This window comes from Eleutherodactylus coqui, chromosome 5 (genome assembly GCF_035609145.1).
Source record: "Eleutherodactylus coqui strain aEleCoq1 chromosome 5, aEleCoq1.hap1, whole genome shotgun sequence".
NCBI lineage: Eukaryota > Metazoa > Chordata > Amphibia > Anura > Eleutherodactylidae > Eleutherodactylus > Eleutherodactylus coqui.
In genome coordinates, this window is record NC_089841.1 from 94,371,524 (window position 1) to 94,391,706 (window position 20,183).

The window sequence follows — 20,183 nt, forward strand, 5'->3', positions numbered from 1 at the left end:
GTATCCAGAAGAACTGATGCTGTTTTGAATGCAAAAAAGGGTGGTCATACCAAATATGGATTCAATTTATATTTTTACTTTGTTCATTCACTTAGGCCTCCTGCACACGGGCGGGTTGGACCGCGCATGCGGGATTCCTGCAGTGGAGTTATACCCGGTGCCCGGCCGGTGACCCCCGCATACCTGCCTGGTGTAGTCTGACCAGTAGCCGCCGGCGCTGGAGGTGGGGGGTGCCCCGTGTATCCTGCGATACTTCCACAGTGCTCACTGTGGAAGTGCAGCGGGACGGACAGCTTCCATTGACTTTAATGGAAGCTGGACGCCTGTAACCCGCAAAAAATCTCAGCATGCTGCGATATCTTCTCCGTGAAAAAAAAAAAAAAAAAAAAAAAAACACACACACACACACACACACACACCACACCACCACCCAATCAATTTCCACTTGTAGGGTTGAAATGGCGTTTTGCCATTGAATGCAATGAGCAGTATTTGCAGCAGAGTCCGGAGGCGGATGCCCGCTGCGGACTCCACAATGCAAATACACCCGTGTGCAGAAAGCCTTAATAGTTTAATTGGTTTTGTTTTTTGTCAGTCAAACACCTACTTTTGAAAGCATTTTTTTCCACAGCTTCCTAAAACTTACAGAGTACTGTACATCATGGCATCAGCTTCTGTTTAATCACAGGGGGATCAGGAAAGTCTATAGCAGTGACAGTACAATCAGAATGAGGTAATATAAGCTGCGTTATTCATATGCGCAGTGAACATTCTTGTGCTTTGCAGCATTTAGTGGACACTGTTGTATTTGTTTCATGTATACTTCATACAGTGATCATCATAACAAGACTTTTGTACCTAACGTAAAGTCTCTTTCAGTCATTGGGGGACACAGTTAAGACCGTGGGTATAGCTACTGTCACTAGGAGGCGACACTAAGCAGAAGTTAGCTGCTCCTACTACCTAGACCTCTCCTGCAGGCACCATACTAACCAGTTTGTATGCAAGCAGTAGAAGCAGCCAAGTAGGATACCAAAAATAACAGATACAGTGTATATGGCACCAAACCTGTTAAGTATGGTAACCCGTATTAACGCCATTTTCAACCACAAAGCGGACCAACAGGGAGAAACCCATTTGCCAACGCTTACAAAAAGCTAGGGTGGGTGCTATGTCCCTCAATAAACAATATGAGAAACATTTTACGGTAAGTACAAAAGTGTTCTTTGCTAGTCAGTATCATTGGGGGACACAGCGGAAGACCGTAGGACATTCTGGAGCAGTCACCAGGGGGTGGGAAGTAAGAAAGGATGCATGAGGTCAGTTTACAGCCATCTGCAAAATCCTCAGACTGAGGGAGAGGTCCGCAGATACAAGAGTGTACACACTTTTTCAAAGTTTTACAGAGTGCAAGGAGGACCACGTTGCAGCCTTACACACTTGCATAGCAGAAGCCCCGTTGCGCACTGTCCACAAGGCCCCCCACCACCCAAATTGAATGTGCCGTATCACAGAAGTGAGGCTCCCTGCCCTTGGCACAGTATGCCTCAGCTACTGCCTACCGGATCCATCTGGAAATGGTCACCTAGCAGGCTAAAAGACCAGGTCTACAGCCTTTCCGGATCACAAACAAGGAATCAGAGCCTGAAAGCAGCATTTTTTGAAAGATAAATCCGCAAGGCTCACACGAGATCCAACTTGTGAAGAGCACATTCTCTGGGATGAACTGCCGAGGCACAGAATGATGGCAGAACGTCGTAATTGATGTGGTTGAAGACACCACCTTCGGAAGGAAAGAAGGAACTGGACAGAGAACCACCTTGTCCTGGTGAGACACCGTGAATGGAGGTTTGGCCGATAACACTGTCAACCCTGACACCCGGCGGATAGATTTGACCGCCACCAAAAAAAAAAGCCACCTTCCAAGTCAACAGCTGAGCCTGAACATCACCTAAAAGTTCAAAAGGATGGGACTGAAGAGCATCCAGAGGTTCAGGTCCCATGGAGGAGTAGGTGAATGGAGAGGGGGAACTGCATGGGACACCCCTTGAAGAAAAGCATGGATTGGTGTGTCGGAGGCCAACGGACATTGGAATAAAATAAAAAGATCATGTCCACATTTTCTAAAGAGCTGAGGCCGAAACCTATAGTCAGGCTTTCCTGGAGAAAAAAAAAAAAAAAAAAAAAAGACAGGATGTGGGGTAAAGAGAACAGCATGGTGTGAACGACGCCTTGCTCACACTAGTGGAAGAAATTTTTCATACAAGATGATAAGTTTTGGAGGAGGCTGGCTTTCTATCCATCATGGTCTGGATCACAGATTCAGAAAATCCGCAGGCTCTCAGGACCGTAGGGTGAGATACGCCACTAAAACGAAGCATAAATAAATTCAGGTGAAAGAGGGGTCCCTATAAGAGCAGATCTTCCCGAAGTGAAAGTTGCAATGGGAAGTGGCAAGTAGATAAATAAGATTCGCATACCACAACCTGCGGGGCAACTCCAGTGCGATGAGAAACCTTGGGATCAATGGAAAGGGGGGTGGGGAATAAACATGTAGGGGAACTGAAACTGTCCATGGAATTACCAGTGCATCTACTGCTCTATGCAGAAGGTCCTGTGCTCTTTGGCCATGAAGGTTAGTAGTTTTCGGATGAGTTTTGATGCCATCAGGTCGATGTCCAGTTGAACCCACCTTCGGCAGATTGCTTGAAAAGCTGCAGTTCCCACTCTCTTGGGTCGACTGTCTCTCTGCTGAGGAAGTTGGCAATCCAACTGTCCACTCCCAGTAGGTGGACTGCCGAGAGCACTGGGAAACGTTATGCGGCCCAACTCAAAACCTTCACCGCTTCCACCATGACTCTGGAGCTGCAAGTCCCGCCTTGGTGGTTTATGTACGTGACAGCCGTCGCGTTGTCGGTTTGTACGCAGACTGGCAGTCCTGATAGCTGAGGTGCAAAGTGATACAGGGACAGTAGGATGGCCTGAAGTTCCAACATGTTTATTGGAAGTGTGGTCTCCTTTCTGCTCCACGTCCCCTGTACTGAGAGATTCCTCAGTGTCGTCCCCCCCACCCCAAGGGATAGCCAATACTCCCTTGGCATGAAGGAGAGCCATGAGAGCCGCCAATATCTTCGTTAAGACTTGGGGGAGCTGTGGCCAACCCAAACAGAAATGCCATGAACTGGTAGTGGCTTGACTGTATGGCGAAGCGAAGAGATTGCTGATGCGCTGTGCAGATGGGAATGTAAAGGTATGCATCCTTTATGTCGATAGACAGGAACTCCTAGGGTTCCATAGATGCAATTACAGACCTCAGGGACATATTGGTTCAGCCGCTTTAGATACAGTACGAGCCTGACCGTGCAGTCCTTTTTAGGGACCACGAAAAGGTTTGAATAGAAATCCTGGATTTATAAGGGAGGAACTGGAACAATAACGCCCTGAGCGTACAATGTGTCTATTACCCGAATAAAGGCCTGCGCTCTTTGCGAGGATCTTGAAAGTCTGGTACTGAAGAGACGCGTTTTGTTTTTTTGGAGGGGAAAGGGGAGGAGAGCTACAAACTATAGAGTATCCTGGCTGACACAGCCTCCCAAACCCTAACACTAAGCTAAATATGGTTAGCATGGTGCCTGCAGGAGGAATATAGCTAGTGTTGCCTACTAGTGGCAGTAGCTATACCTATGGTCTTTAGCTGTCTTCCCCAATTATATGGACAAGAAAATGCTTTTCTACATGCAACAGTCTCCTGTTCTGTGAAGCTGTATCCAGCTCCCTGGTTAGTGCCATCTTGTTTTGCACAGGAAGACATCCTGGAGGAATTATTTACCTTTGACTATTGACTTGACTACTCAATGTACAGCCAAATAAACTTCCTGAAGTTCCCCATAGCATCCTCCTTCCTGGAATATTCACATTCAACTGGTTTTAGTAGAGCAAGTGAATATAAACTGAGTTCACCCATCTAGTGCTTGTACAGAGTCTGCCCTCACAGGCATCAGAGATCACCCACATGTACATCGGTGGCAGACTACAAATCCTTGCTGTTAAGCTATTGACCATGGCGTGTAAGGGGTTTATCTAGATAGTTATACTTGTTTAACCCCTTGAGTAGCATGCCCGGAAATTTTCTGGGACGAGCTCCACTGCCGGTAGTGATATAGCCCGGAATATTTCCGGGCTATGTATCACTATGGGAGCTGCAGAGCACAATGCCACAAAGCTGTGGCATTGTGCTCTGCCTGCACAGTCCCACAGAGAACAAAGCAAGGGCTTTGAACAACAGAAGCAGAAGCTATTGACGATATGCCGGCAATCTCCTGCTTCTAAGTCTCCTGCTTTGTTTATAGGTTGCCATAGAGACTATCGGCTTGTCAGAAGCAAGCCGATGCTTTCTGTGGCAGGGAGAGCTGGTGCTTGGCTGTCAGAGGACAGCCAGGCACCAGCTCTTACAGCAGAGATCAGAGAAAACCTCTGATCTCTGTCACCATCGGACCCCCGGAAAGTGATCAGGGGGTCCTGATGGGTCCCTGTGGAAGTCCCCTAAAAGGGACCAAAATAAAAAAGTAAAAAAAAATTCTAAAAGAATTAAAATAAAAAAACACTTGTCTCCCTTTACCTTGTAAAAAAATTAAAATAAAAATCACACATGTTGTATCTGTGCATCATAATGACCCAGAGAAGGAAGTCGGTACATTATTTAACCCCTTAATGACACAGCCCCCCCCCCCCCCCCAATTTCTTTTTTTCCTCCCCATTTAAAAAAATCATAACCCCTTTATCCGTTGACGTTGCTGTATGAGGGCTTGTTTTTTGCGGGACGAGTTGTATTTCAGTGGTGCTATTTAATGTACCATATGATGTACTGAAAAACTTTTACAAAATTCTAAGTGGAGTAAAATGAAAAAAAAAACATTACATTCCGCAATTTTTCTGTGTGTTTTGTTTCTACGGCGCACAAACGGCAACAAAAACGACCTGATAACTTTATTCTATGGGTCAGTACGATTACTATGATACCAAACTTGTATTCTATGGGTCAGTACGATTACTATGATACCAAACTTGTATAGGTTTTTTTTTTCCTGTAGCACTTGTATTTTTTCAAAGACATTTAATTTTTCAAAATTATTTTCTGCTGCATCTTCTGCACACAATAACTTTTTAATTTTTCCGTTGACGTAGTTACGTGAGGGCTCATTTTTTGCAGGATGTCCTGTAGTTTACGGTGGTACCAATCCAGAATACATTCGACTTTTTGTTCGCTTTTTATTGCATTTTTTCTAGGAAACAGGGTGACTGAAAAAGTGCATTTGTGGCGTTCTTTATTTTTTTTCGGACTACGTTCACCATGCGGGGTAAATAATGCACAACTTTGATAGATCGGACATTTACGGACGTGGTGATACCAAATATGTATTTTTCTTTTATGATTTAGATTTTTTTATTATAGATATGGCAAAAGGAGGGTGATTTAACTTTTTTTTAAGTGTGAAAAAGTCATGAAAAAGAAAAATAACTCTTACAATTTGGTATTGGCATAATCGTACCGGCCTGTAGAATTACTTTAATATATTATTTATACTGCTCAGAGAATGCAGTGAAAAATAAAAAACATGCCAAAAATAAAATACATGCCAGAAGTACAGATTTTGTTAATCTTGCCACTAGAAAAAAATGGAATAAAAAGCGATCAAAATTTTACATGTTCCAAAAAAATTAGATAAATGAAGACTAGAGTTCATCCCGCAAAAAACAAGGGCTTATAGGGCTCTGGCAATGGAAAAAAAAGTTAATACGGCTCTTGGAATGTGGCGACACAAAGCAAACATTTAAGAAAAAAAAAAATGTTTTAAATGTACAAAAATAGCAAAACAAACAAAAAAACCAGTATAAACTCGGTATCGCTGGAATCGTGTTGACTCAGAGAATAATGATATCACACTATTTATTCTGAACGCCGTAAAAATGAAATCCAAAAAACAAAAAGGCAGAATTTCTTTCCCCCCCCCCCCCTAATCTCCCTTCAATTTTATTACAAAAGTTATGCAATACATTATATGTACCCAAAAATGATGCCATCAAAAAGTACAACTTGTCCCGCAAAAAACAAGCCCTCATATGGCCTGGTCAATGGAAAAAGTTATGGCTCTTGGAACGCGACTGGAAAATTAGTTGAAATTCAATGATTAGACCATTTAAAAAACCTGCCCTGGTGGGCACGACAGCGTGGTAAGAAACCCGCCACTCAAGGGGTTAAACAAAACTTGCCAGGTCTGCCAATAAGAAGTCAATTTGGCTGTGAAGGGAGACATCTGGCACAAAGCTTATGCTGTCCATACAGAACCACGTTTGATTCAAGCGCTGATCTTCAAACTTAAGCTGCCTTTTTTTATAAGGGTGGCGTCATTTACAGCCATGCTCTCAAGTCTCCGATGCATCTGAAGCTACCTCAATCAGAAGACAGTGATTAATAGAAGTAACATCTTAAGCAGAAAACACTAAATCATAAAATAAATGTAAATTAGCAAGCAACTTACTTTTGAATGTAGTAAGATTCTAGTTTACGGTAATCTGTGCCAAAGCCTTGTTCTGCCATGAACTTGGTAATATTAGGATTGGATCTCCTGCATAGAATAAAGACAAAATATTGTGGTCTATTGCTGCCACAGACGTGGAAAGTAACCAACCCAATAGAAGGAGCTGCAACTGGTGTTCAAGAATGAAGAGTACTACAAAGCGTAATATCTGGCTGCAGCGGGCGTTAAGAACAAAAAAGCTAAACTTTGCAAAATGCTGTATGTGAACCCAGCCCAAGGGCTTCTTCCCCTCAATCTCTGGAATGTGCCATCACTTTCAGATTGGTGACTGTCCCACCGCTGGGACCTCTGGCAATTCGCAGGAAGATACACGCAGCCTTTCCCTGCACAGCAAAGATCCTGGTAACCAACTTTGCAGGGAGTTGCCTTACAGCCCCATCATTCACCCAAATAGAGCTGTGTTGTAGATCCCTGCAGGGTGCCAGAAGCATCAGTGTGCCAGTGACAATGCCAAAAGGGACTGAGGGTCCTTCGTTTAGGGTTGGAAGAGATCCCCGAGATAGGATACCCATCGATCATAACTATTAACTATATGCAAACATTACACGCCCCACCTACCCCAGTCACATTAAAATTGGGGAAAAAAAAACAAAACAAAACAACAACCTCCTGAAAAAGTCACTTCATGCATTTTTAAAGGGGTTGTCCCGCGAAAGCAAGTGGGGTTCAGCACTTCTGTATGGCCATATTAATGCACTTTGTAATGTACATCGTGCATTAAATATGAGCCATACAGAAGTTATTCACTTACCTGTTCCGTTGCTAGCGTCCTCGTCTCCATGGTGCCGTCTAATTTTCAGCGTCTAATCGCCCGATTAGACGCGCTTGCGCAGTCCGGTCTTCTCCCTGGTGAATGGGGCCTCTCGTGCCGGAGAGCTGGTCCTCGTAGCTCCGCCCCGTCACTTGTGCCGATTCCAGCCAATCAGGAGGCTGGAATCGGCAATGGACCGCACAGAGCCCACGGTGCACCATGGGAGAAGACCCGCGGTGCATCGTGGGTGAAGATCCCGGCGGCCATCTTAGTAAGGTAAGGAAGAAGTCACCGCAGCGCGGGGATTCGGGTAAGTACTAAACGTTGTTTGTTTGTTTTTTTTTAAACACATGCATTGGGTTTGTCTCGCGCCGAACGGGGGGCCTATTGAAAAAAAACAAACCCGTTTCGGCGCGGGACAACCCCTTTAATTTAGGTCTCATTTAAAATATATCTGACGCAGAACTCAGTCACCCTACGTTTTTTCAACTGCTTAGTGACATAACAGATTTTAGCCTTAATCCGTAAAATCTTTATTTTTTCATCAATGTAGCTGTAGGAGACGAGTTCTAGCATTTATAGAAACAGATTTCAGATACACATGATGCATTGAATAGCCTAATTTTTTGCTACAGGACACTAAAAACGAAAATTTAAAAAATGATAATAGGGCTGTAAAACCACAGCATGGGCCCTAAAAAAAGTGTCTGGTCCTTAAGGGGGCAATACGGTTCATGTTCTTAACACAGTGGAGCTCTTCAGGGGAATGCATTTAATATCTTTTTTTAATAAAACACATTGAAGAATAACTCAAAAGCAATGAACTTACCAACAACTGAAATCAACCTCATCTCCTCCTAGATGAAGATACTGGTCAGGAAACACTAAACTAATTTCATGGAAGAGAGTCTGCATAAAGCTGTAGGTCGTATCTAGAATGGGATTTATAGGCCCAAATGATCCAGTGGGTTTCCCACTCTGGTAGCACGGTGTCAGAAGATCTACCTGCCCTGAAAAGTAAGAATACAAATCGTAAACTGCGCCCTCATCTTGTGATCTGTATAATGTACCAGCTGATATATCCGGCTTCGCCCAAGTTATTTGGTCCAGGTGTTTATCTGTTGTTCACACGGAAAATTATATGAGTCACGGTTACTTCATAGGAACCGAGGAATAAAATATGCATACACATAGGAGCATTAGATTGTCCTCAGGTAGCATGTCCCTATGCAGAATGTGCCGCCCCTCCCACTCTCCTCACTTTTTACCCTTAAAAAAAATAGGTCTTTTGAGCAATAATCGTTGCATGTAAATGCTGCCATTGTTAGCTTTTTGGCCAAACGATTTTATGTTGACTTTAAAATCCAGCTGATAGCAGGGACCGCACGCTGCGATTCCCCATGGGAGCGTTAATAACACTGTTTTCAGCTGCAGTCCTGTGGCAGAACAAGCGGGCTGTATGCAGATAACAGACCACCTGCAGTTTTCTGCATACAGTGAAGGGAGACTCATACATGCAAATGAAGCCAATAAGCTACTAATGGGCATTAGTGCCCATTAGCAGCTTATGCAAAATGATTGCTCAAATTTAATTCAAAAGATAGGGAGAATGACAGTTTGAGCAATCATCTTTGCGTGTAAATGGGGTTTTCGATTGTGCCAAATTTCACGCTTGTACAACACCAGGAAGTTACATTACATAGGTGTGCCAATACTTTTGCACTTAGCATTGAATAATTAGTTGTGACCCCTTTACTTTTTGAAGGAAGTGGGGGCTTTCGCTATATATGCATGTAAGTTTCTGCTTAGTGACTAAAAAACAGCAAGTGAAACATTCTTGGACGGATTTATCAGTGCGTCCAGCTAGAAGTTACTGTAAGCGAGTCCTGAAAATTATCAAGAGGTGTTATGTATCATACAGTATGTGGCAATGTACTTCCAATTCTTTTAAACACATTTAAGTATACTCTGTTAGGGAATATAGATGTATCAGAAGTGAAAACACACGCGGAAAACACATCGCGGCATGTTCTATTTCTGTGCGGGTCTCGCAGAGGCCTGCGCACAAGTGTCAGTAGAGACCCGCCGGCTACACTCTGCGCATGCGCCGGCTGGGCAGCAGCCAGCACATAGAGAAGAGGAGACGCAGGGAGCGGGTGAGCAGCAGGTCTCTGCAGGGGCACGGGTCCACACTCCGCTGCGAGAATTCTCGCAGCGGGATCCGACCCAGCTGTCTGCAGGCGGCCTATAACTAGGGGCTGCGGATTACGGAGAACATTTGCAGTGAGCGATTACACGTTCGACATATAACTGGCTTTCAGGAAAGCAATATAGTATAGTTTGAGGGCGAGTAAGACAGACTTACCGTTACCCCATGAAGTAGTATGTCCTGGAGTGTCAAACTCAGGTACAATTCTAATACCTCTGGATCTGGCATATTCAATCACTAGACGGACGTCGATGGGAGTGTACACATGTGTAAAAGGCTGGTAAGCCCCCTGAAAAGCAGCAACAACTGGAAATTGAACTCAACACAACAAAGACATGCAGAAAGCTCTCAGAAAATGACCTTGTTGTATATCAACATTAGGCGAATCCTCAAAAAAGCGCTAGCAATTGTATGACGGTAACAGGCGCATTGCTGCAGACTCTTGTAATAATTGTAAAAATCTAAGTACATCCAGGTAAGCCCCGAAGAATGTAACATTACGTTATGCTGGCAATGTAGCGTGTAAGGCAATAATTGAAGATTAACATGAATCCTTAAAAGATCTTGTAACATAGTTCTATCAGAGCCACGTAACAAGAACAGATCAATGAGTCAATTTTCCAAAGGCAGGTTCAGAATGTGAGGGCCGAACAGTTGTTGACCCCCATCCCCTCTTCCAATACTGTTCTATTGCTGTCGGCGGCACATCTCCATCAGACCAAATTCATCATCCAGTGTGAGCCACTACTATAAATCTGACACCTTTGAACTGCCTGGTGCAAGTTTGCACTAACTAGAAGACAGGATGTGTACATCTGTGCTAACATCCCAGTCTTGATGGCCTATCCATACTGTGGCTGGGGGGGGGGGGGGGGTGGAAACTGAAATGAAAATACCCCCTGACACACATTGAACAGTTGTCAATTTCAGTATTACAGGGTCAGCAATCACATCAATCTGTTCTTGTTGTACGATTCTGATGTAGACCAACTGTCAATAAAGATTTGATTTTCTGGATTATTGCACATCTGTGCCCAAAGTCCTCCCAGATACACTATCCTACCACAAGTAATTGGACCTGAGCAAGAATCAAAAGTAGCATTTATTTCCATATGTTATTAGTGGGCCCTCCTTTGGCCCCAACGACATTAAATACTCTCTGTAGTATATTTTCTGCCAACGTCAGATATTTGTAGGATAAATAGAGGGAAATGCCAGCTGAGGTGTATCAGACGAGTTCTCTCAAAGAGGATTTGGCAGTCTATCCACAATAGTGCAAAGAGTCGTCATTGGACAAAAGTCGACCAATGGAAGAACATTCTATGAAGTGATGAATCACAATACTCCATCTTCAAATCAGATGGACGTACCTGGGTGTGGAGGATCCTGGGGAACGTCTTTTGCCCGAGTGTGTTGTGCCAACAGTTAAGTAGGGCCGGAGATCCTGTTATGGTCTTGGTAGATTGTTTATAGTGAACACGGAGGTGTACCTTGATATTCTAGGCAATCTGCTGCCAACAATGTGGCAATAATCTGGGAATGGACAGCCATACTGCCAAGAAGACAACGCTCATTGGCCAACGTGGTTTTACACTAGTTTGAAGATATGGATGTTCCATTACTGAACTGCACAGAGTCCCAACAGGTCTATTGAACATCTTTGGAATGAAATATGAACAGCATCCATTTTCTTTGAGAACTTGCCAGATCTTTACAGGATGAATGGAGGGAAACATCTGAAGGTTATCAGACGTTCGTATAAAGCATGCCAAGGAAAGTATCCAATGTCATTAGGGCTAAAGGAGGCCCACAATGTAAATAAATACTAGTTTTTGATTATTGCTCAGACAGATCAGAGGTTACAACCTACTATAGTACTGCATTTTATACTGGACTTTTACGGTAGACTCAGGTATGGCGTTACCAACCAATATGGCCACCAGACTTGTACGTTCACCCACCTTGTTACTCAATTCTGGAAATAGCACACTCTGGTAGGGAAAGGATTGATCATCTACAATATGCCAGTGAAAAACATTCATCTTGTTGAAAGCCATTGCATCCTGGAACACAAGAGAGACTCTTATTAGCGGGCATAAGCACATTTGCGTAAAGGGCATAACGTATGTGTGCACATTTTACTGTGGGGGGGGGGGGGGGGGTGTAATCCACGGGATTATCGCCAGCAAAGGCAAATGGATCAGACATTTTATTTTGTAATGCAACATGCCAGATCCTTATTTCCCCCCTAATCGGCCTTCATGGACAACTGGGAGATGCAATATGACAATCGATGGTTTATTGTCCTCAGTGTACTGTGGCTTCAGTTCAGTGCTTGGGGGAAGAAGGGGGGGGGGGGGTGAAAGTCTAGGGCTACTGTCTGCAACCACTAAATCCAAAACCAAGAGTTTTGCCTTCATAAGCCCACAAAATGTTGCACCATTTCTCTTTAGGCCAGTCAATATGTCCTTTGACAATTTTAACCTATTTAAGGCATTTATTTTAATTTTTGGCACAAAGGGACTTTGTGGGGAGTTCTTGCTGGTAACTTGGCTTCACTTAATTATTTTCTGATTGTACCAGTAATCACTGGTATGTTCAGATCTTCTTTGATCCTTCTAGAGGTGATCATTGGCTAGTCTTCGACCCATTTGAACAGTAGCTCCCCACTACGTTCCATGTCCTTCAGGTTTGGGTTGCCACTTAAGGCATTTGAGATCATTTTAGCTGAACAACCTATAATTGGCTGCACTTCTCTATAGTTTTTCCCCCTCTCCAACTTTTTAATCAAAGTACATCCATCAGAACAACATCTAACCCCTGTCATTCCACAGAATTAATTACTTCACCAATTCAATTCCTCACTGCTCTCCTGAAAACTCCCCTTTCATTTACTCAGAATGAGAGGCATTGCATGTTTTAATTGTTGGGTCTGTTTTTTTTTCCTATTACTGTATTAGACTTACAAGTAAATTACTTGCCATGAAGAAATAGAACTACCAAAAACAGCGATTTATCAGGTTAATGTTAGACTGACTTTTTTTCCTAACACTACTGTATGAGAGACAAGATATTGATGACCAATACCAGATCAGTGTGGTCCAACTCCTAGAACCAATTGATCAGCTGCTTGAAGGGGTTGGGGAACTTGGGTGAGGACTGACCTCTTCATTGTATGCCAGGCACAGCATTGTACATTTTACAGCAGTGTCTGGTATTGCAGCTCAAATCCACTTGCTCGAAATGGGACATCACAGGTCAAGGAAGAGGCCGCAACACTCACCTGAGGACCCCAGTCCCTTCAAACAGCTCATCAGTGGGAGTCCCTGCAGTTGGACCCCCACCGATCTGATACTATGGTAGTTGACAATTCAGAAGGGTACATCAAATAGTTAAGTCCCATAAAAGTCTATTAACTTGATCACGTTTAAGAGTTAGCAGATTGCCACCTTCATTCTAGATGGCAATTTTAAGTTCTCATGAAAGTATACATATATGGCAACAGACAATTCCTGGATATACTGGACAAACCTCCCCTCCCCGAACCCCCTCAAAAAAAAAAACCAACAAAAAAAAAAACAAAAAAACACACAACTCACCAAGTTCAAAAGAATAGTTTTTAAAGGCAGGTAATGCCTGGACGAGTCAAGCAAGACACCTCTGTGTGCAAATCTTGGAGCATCGGCAATTCTGGTGAAATTTACAAGGAACTAGATAAAGGAGAAAATACAGGAAAGTGACGAAAACACACAAATCATGTCAGCTTTGTGCCATGTCTAAAGCAAGGCACACCTGCAACACAGACTTATTACCAGTTTCGGGCTTCTATACCCCTGTGCTCATATTCTGTTTGGCTGTTCCAATTTTTAGAACAGAAAAATTGATTTTTAAAGAAAAACTCAGTGGGGTTTAAAAACAAGATAAAACAACCCTTACATATTCATGGCTTCTATTCAACGCCGTTCTGACTTTTTTCTAATAGAACAATAATCACAGGCTGCAGTGCGATTTGTTCCATTTAAAGAACAAAATTGAATAAAATGGAAAGCATTCAGTTCATGAAAATGGGGAAAGAAGACGGAAGCTTATTTGAATTGCGTTTTTCTTCTCCAAAAATAGGTCAGACTAAAGTCAAACAAAAAAGGCAAACGTAGGCGAGAACGAGCCCGTAAGCAGATTAGATTACATTTAGACAGAAACATAGTGTTGCAGGTTTCTCCACCTTCACTGCATGATGCAGAAATAAGGTTCCAAGACTCAAGAGTCAGTCACATGTATTACTATAGAATCACTTTCCCTTTAAGGCCATATGAACACGGACGATATTCTCATGCGAGTTTTGGGTGTTGTGAGAACTAGAACCCATTGCTTGCAATAGGTCCATTCACATGGGTGATTTATCTCAGTTTTTTTTTTTTTTTTTTTACCATTTTTGAAGCATATCGCAGCCTGCCCGACTTTCGTGCAAGTTTCACACGAGTAGTACATGCAAGTATGCAGTGTCCCGCACATCACATGGATGGGATGTTTCACCCGACAATCTTGGTAGTGAGTTGCTATTGGACGTGTAAATATGGCCTTAGGGGGAAGAAGCCCAATTCTGTTTGACCCTAGCGGCAATAATAGTTACCTGAGAAAGATCAATATATCAGCCTGTTACTTACCGCCCCAGTACTGTCCTCATAGACTAGCTGGCTGAACGTCTCCAGACCTGAAACATACAATATCCATTATTCCAATACTATTGTGATTGATCTTGTAGATATAACATACATGGCACAGACATGGATGTCATAGCTACAAGATTACATGGCTTCTCTTGCTGGCAACAATTACCTTTTGCTCTACTGGCTAACACCGTACCAAACCTTTGTTTTCATAATATCCAATACTATTGCGTTCCTTACCATAATATTCAAGGGGTTGAACATATAAGTAGCCATCACTACTCGGTGAAAAGACTTACCTCGTAGGGCACCCCACACTTGACTGGCCTGTAACACAGCTCCATTCTCATCAATCGTAAGTTTGTCTAAAAGAATAATGAAAGCCCATAACATGTCATTGTACTAGATGCCACCAAACACTTCACTCCCTCCACCCAGTGACACATAAGGAAGCAGGGAGTGGTCTACAAGACACACTTACTTGTGCTGCCTTTCCCATGAAGGGCACACTGTACTTACTAGTGTACCCCTCAGTATTACAGCCAGGAAATTAGATGACTGACTGTTCACATCTGCTTTTTCACCGCACCAGATGACCCCTGTGACTTACAATGGGTGACAGTTGGGGTTCTGTTTCAGCAGGAGGACTACTGCTCTCTGTAAATGGAGCCTCTCACACAAATGTGAACTCAGCCCAAGTCAGACATAGGCTACTATACACAGGAAGACTGTTGGGACATAAGCGTTTGACAGTTGTCCCATGATTTATCCCTGCTGGGCTTTCACACACAAGTGGCAGTCATTCAGGGAATGGAGCGGAATGCAGTGGAGATCACTTCCAGATGTCGCCTTCATTCACTGTGAACAGGCAGTTGGTCAAAGATGAATGACTGTCCGTTTACACAGAGAGAGAGAGTCACTCTTTTTGTCTCAGTGAGCCGAAACAAAGCGACTGGCAACCACTGAGCGATTTCTCTCCCAATACCCTTTCGGGTTCTGTTATCACTGAGGGTGGTTTCACACGATTTTCGCCTGCTGCCCAAAAAAAAAAAAAAAAAAGGAGCAGATTATGAAACCAAAGGATTTAGGCCTCCTGCATGCGGGCGTATTTACATTGCAGAGTCTGTGGCACGCCTCCGCCTCTGGCCTCCGCAGCAAATACAGCCCGTAATAGTCAATGGCAAAATGCCATTTCATCTCCACCTTTCACAGTAAGGACTAAATATAAAATCCAAATGTTTTATTAAACCTTTGTTAAAAACTAATACACTAGGGCACTAACAATTAACAAAGTCCAGTACTGCAAAAGTTGCAGTTGCTCGGAAACAACTACCCCACAAACAGGACAGAAAACCTATACTTAGTGTACTACCAACAAGTGTCTGACCAAAAGGGAGTCTACTTCCCCCAACTGACACACAGGGTGGAATAATTGTCCGAGACCTCTATTGGTGTACAGCAGTGTAGTCTAGTCACAAATTAGATATAGTCTTGTTTCATTCCGTTCAAGCCAAAATAGGTGGAGTCATTCAGAGGATATCATCTTGTTATTAGGAGTGTTGGTGATAGTTCACTCTATATCTACTCTCGAACAGGGGAGATCTTTTGTACTCCAGAGGTGTCAAATATTACTGAAATTTATTACTCTTTGTTGGAAAGCGAGTGTTTTAATGACAGTATACTCTGTATCCCCCAGTGGACCAATGGAGCTTATATGCTCAAAGGAGGTTTATTGTCTCTGATACATAAATTAATCAAAAATGTTTGTTAGCTCTGATATATATATTACTCGACGCGTTTCCCCACTGGTTAGGGCGGATCATCAGGAGTATTAGAAGTATGGTAATTGTCGTTTTGAGGAATGAGAGTTGTATCTAATTGATAACCTGAGTGGCGCCCGAGTTGATAAACTTATATTGCGTTTTGAAGGCTGCTAGGGCGATTAAAGAAAGGAACAGAGCCTCCGGCCTTGATGTTAGGTCAGGGCGGTAGTCCTTACTGTGAAGGGCATTCTATACATTCATTTTGGACTTTCTGCCTCTGTGAAATAGCCATTTCATCTCCACGAGCGGAAAGAGATTGCGAAACAAATTGTGTGCAGGTTACACACGGCCGGCTTCCATTGAAGTCAATGGAAGCCATCCGTCCCACAGCACTTCTGCAGTGAGTACTGCGGAAGTATCATGGGATACGTGTCACCTACCAGCGCCGGCGACTACTGTGTGTGCAGATTGAGTGCCAGCCGGTGCGTGTGCAGAAGCCGCCGGAGAGGTAAGCTGGGGGGAGGGGGAGAGGGGGGGGGGGGTGGTTGGCCGGGCACCTGGTCGAACTCTGCTGCGGGGTCTGACCGTGTGCAGGAGGCCTTACAATGGTATCAATCAATCAATCAATCAATCATCGAAGCATGCTCTATCTTTTCTTGCAGCAAAATTGTGAGCGCCCGTGTGAAACTAGCCTGAAAAATCACTTGTTTGAGCAATTTTTTGGCAGATAGCTGACCCATGTAAAGCCCCCCCCTACAGTGTGAGAAACATGCAAACAACCAGTTCTCAGCTTCTTGGACCACTGCAAGCGTGATGGGGCAAGAAAGCAAATTGGGGGGGGGGGGGGGGGGGAAGAGAATGAGAAGCAAAAATTATACAAGAATGGAAAAAACAGTCAGTAGACATGGTGCCAGAGGGATACACACAGGTCTGCATAGGAGCCATAGATACAACTATACAATGGTGACATCTTTTCCAACAACAAGTCAGTATTTTTCGGCCCCCTACCACCAACTGCATACATTATAAATACTTACATGACTCGTCTGATCTTATGTGCGGATACATGGAACACTCATTGTCTTCTGAGGTAACAACAACCTGAAGCTGAAGCAACCTATCCGACGATGGGCTTATGTCATTTTTTGGGCTTGTAGAGTATCCAAACATATATTCATAATATCTGTAAGAAATAAAACACACTTTAAAAAAAAAAAAAAAAAAGATATATAATTATACAGTCATGAAAAAAATCTAAACATATCCTCTTTGAAACGTCTGGTTTTACGTATCAGGGGGAAGAGCAGGAGCCGCACACGAATCTCTGCTGGTCAGCCTAATCTGATAGATAGACTGACCGCGGAGAATCGGGGCAATTCGCAGCATGCTGCGATTTGCCCGCCGCGAGCGGAGAATCGCTATGATTCTCCGCTCGTGGACACTGGGCCGGCGCTTTTCATAGCAATTCAGTAAACCGCCGGCGAAATCACACCCGTGGACAGGCACCGTTAAGCTGTACACACTTCTGAAATTCAATTTTTTTATTCTTGTATCAGGACAAACATCCGGTTCTTAAAAAGAACACAACATAACTGATTTCTTCCAGAAAAAGCACCACACCTGTCCATAGAGCTGAGCTGCAGTACCAGACACAACCTGCGGACAGAAGTGGTGCTGTTTGGAAGAAGGAAAGCAGCCGTGTTTTTTCCTAATCCTGTAGGATGTATTTGATTATTAGTACAATATGAATACATTGTAACAAGTGGAGACAGGCCCGTGCTTCCCTATTGCTTGACACTTAATGGATTCAGTGTTTCATCACATGAATTACGAGACCTGAACTTTGTCACCCCTCCCAAGGGCGCGGCAGATGTAGAAGGAGAAACAAGAGTTTAGACCTGCTCTGCAGGTTGGCATACAAGGAAACGATGCACCTTGGTACACAGGCCTCATGCCAGATTATAGGGCCCACAAGAGCCTAGGGGATCCAAGCTGAACTGCGTAGACCCGCAAGGGGTCAGGTGTTGCAGCTGCAATACAGACGCTATAATGGGGCCGTATTACTGTATGCGACCGGGAAATACGCAGCTCACACTTCTTTCCACATGAGGTTTGTGTAAGTGGAAGCTCTGATAAGTCAACTTCCTCAGATCTGCCACTGAAAGCAAAAAGCAGTAGTCCCGGCTACAATGTCACCCGTGATCAGGAAACGGAGGCTCGTCATACAGCAGACTCCCAGCTAGTTTAGTTCCCCCATAGCATCCAGGCTTATAGAACCGGTAGTAGAAATGTACATACTGATGACATGTATCACACCATTTGTAGCTACATTTAAGGGGGTATTCTAGACATTTACTATTCTCAGGACTGGTAATCAACTGCTCTGTGGGGGACCGTAAAACGCTTGTATGAGCCCAGTGAAGAGAAAAAAAAAAACAAAGAAAAACCAAAAAAAAAAAACAAAACCATTCTCCAATTGCGTTTTTCGAAAGCAGAGAAAAAGAAAATTGCAGCATGCTCCATTTTTTCACACATTCCGCGCGGACAGCTTCCATTTAAGTCAATGGAAGCCGTCTGATCCGCGGCCCTTCCTTAATGACACTGCGGAAAGGTTGGGGATGACGTGGTAAAAGCAGTACTTTTAAAAAATAAATAAAAATCTGTACCGCGCATGTCCAACGGGTCGCCGTGCAGACCATCTGCAGTACAGGAGAAAATTAAACTAACTAGGTACATGCGGATGCCGCTGCTGGCAGAGCCGGATGCCGCTGCGGGATTCCGGCTTTGCAATATGCAGGGGGCCTTACTCGTCATCTGTCAAAGCGAGGGTGGAGAACCCAGAGTCGGCAACCTTCAGTTTTCTTGGAAGAATCTTAAGCAGCAAGTATATCTATAAGAACACCTGAGTTAAAGAATAACTTTTACAGGGGCTGCAGTTAAAGTTGTGCAGCCAACCGGATTGTGGAGACTACACAGAGCAACTGCGGTCACACTCCATAAAGATAGCGACTAATAACCCAATCAGGTCGCAACCTGCAAAACTGCACAGGTTGTAATTCGGTCGCTGTTCCTCTCCCTCACCCCCTTCCTCCTATAAACAAGTTGCAGATCTTAAAAAGAAAAAAATAATAATAATCCATGTGACAGCGAGCAGCACAAACGTTTTTGAAACTTGAAAGTGTTGCAGCAAGTACTTCTCCAGCACAGCCAGAACGCAGGTAAAGAGGCACAGGATGACCAAGCTGTCCTGCAGCAAGGCCACGTGTGGCGAACACACTGCTCCAGTCTGCAATGACTGCAAGGAATACGTTTATTTAGTTTGGTGATCGTTTAGGTAAATTTAATAAAAATGTGCTTTCATACAAGTTACTTTTTTACTAATAAAATATTGATTGAAGTTTAAATTTTGTTAGTTTAACTCAAAAACTGTTAATTTTATGGTTCCAGTGCAGAAGGCGTTCTGTACAATGCTGTCACACACTATTGTACTAACCTGGAACTTTCCAACTACTGAGGGACTACAACTCCCAGCATGCCCCAATTCCTGCAGCACCGTCCTTAGGCCACTATACAACATGATAGCTGCCTCAGTAGGAGCTACCAGAGCATGCTGGGAGTTGTAGTCTGCAGACCATACAATGTGGATGGATACTTCCCAGCACTCACCTCCGGAAGGCGTCCTGCAGCACCACACACCGCGGCCCCGCGGTGGAGCCTGCACCGTGCACTATGCTGAACTGCGCCGGGGGAATGTAAAGGACTTGGGTTGATATCTGCACGGTCTGCGGTAACGGCCACAGGGAGCCGTACGGGGACTCGCCCTCTGTCTCCTGGACCAGGGCTTCTTTGTCTTCTACCGGCACGAAGAACGGCGAGCCGAAACACCGAGCGGAGAGGAGGAGGCAGAGAATAGAGCGCAGAAACAATGCCATCATCGCCCGGCACCCAGCACTCGGGATCTGGCAGGTCACGGGACATGGCGGTCACATGATATCGCCGGACCACGCCTCATCTTTCTAATAGGCCGCGCTGTGCGGATGGGGCGGAGCTATCTCCTCATCCTCCATACACAGCGGTGTTACCGCAGATGGACGAGTAGGCAGGCAAGTAACAGCATGGAGGCACTGGGCCCAGTCCACTCGCCCCAGTTACTGGACTAACGGAAATGTGAGGGCAAGTACTGGCCCCAGTTAT

The 20,183-nt window shown here is 44.1% G+C and overlaps 1 protein-coding gene across 2 annotated transcripts in view; it reads right to left on the reverse strand.

Annotated features, from left to right (window-relative positions):
* HEXB (hexosaminidase subunit beta) overlaps positions 1-19,967 on the reverse strand; it is a 31,257-nt gene extending 11,290 nt beyond the window's left edge. For both annotated transcript variants that reach the window (XM_066602900.1, XM_066602899.1), the window contains exons 1-9: positions 19,656-19,967; positions 17,027-17,172; positions 14,526-14,591; positions 14,224-14,270; positions 13,159-13,269; positions 11,521-11,622; positions 9,716-9,848; positions 8,180-8,360; positions 6,540-6,626 (exon numbers count right to left, since the gene is read on the reverse strand). In XM_066602900.1, coding sequence (XP_066458997.1) covers positions 6,540-6,626; positions 8,180-8,360; positions 9,716-9,848; positions 11,521-11,622; positions 13,159-13,269; positions 14,224-14,270; positions 14,526-14,591; positions 17,027-17,172; positions 19,656-19,924 — 1,142 coding nt within the window. In that variant the 5' untranslated portion in view covers positions 19,925-19,967. The remainder of the gene's footprint in view (positions 1-6,539; positions 6,627-8,179; positions 8,361-9,715; positions 9,849-11,520; positions 11,623-13,158; positions 13,270-14,223; positions 14,271-14,525; positions 14,592-17,026; positions 17,173-19,655) is intronic.
* Positions 19,968-20,183: the final 216 nt, after the last annotated feature.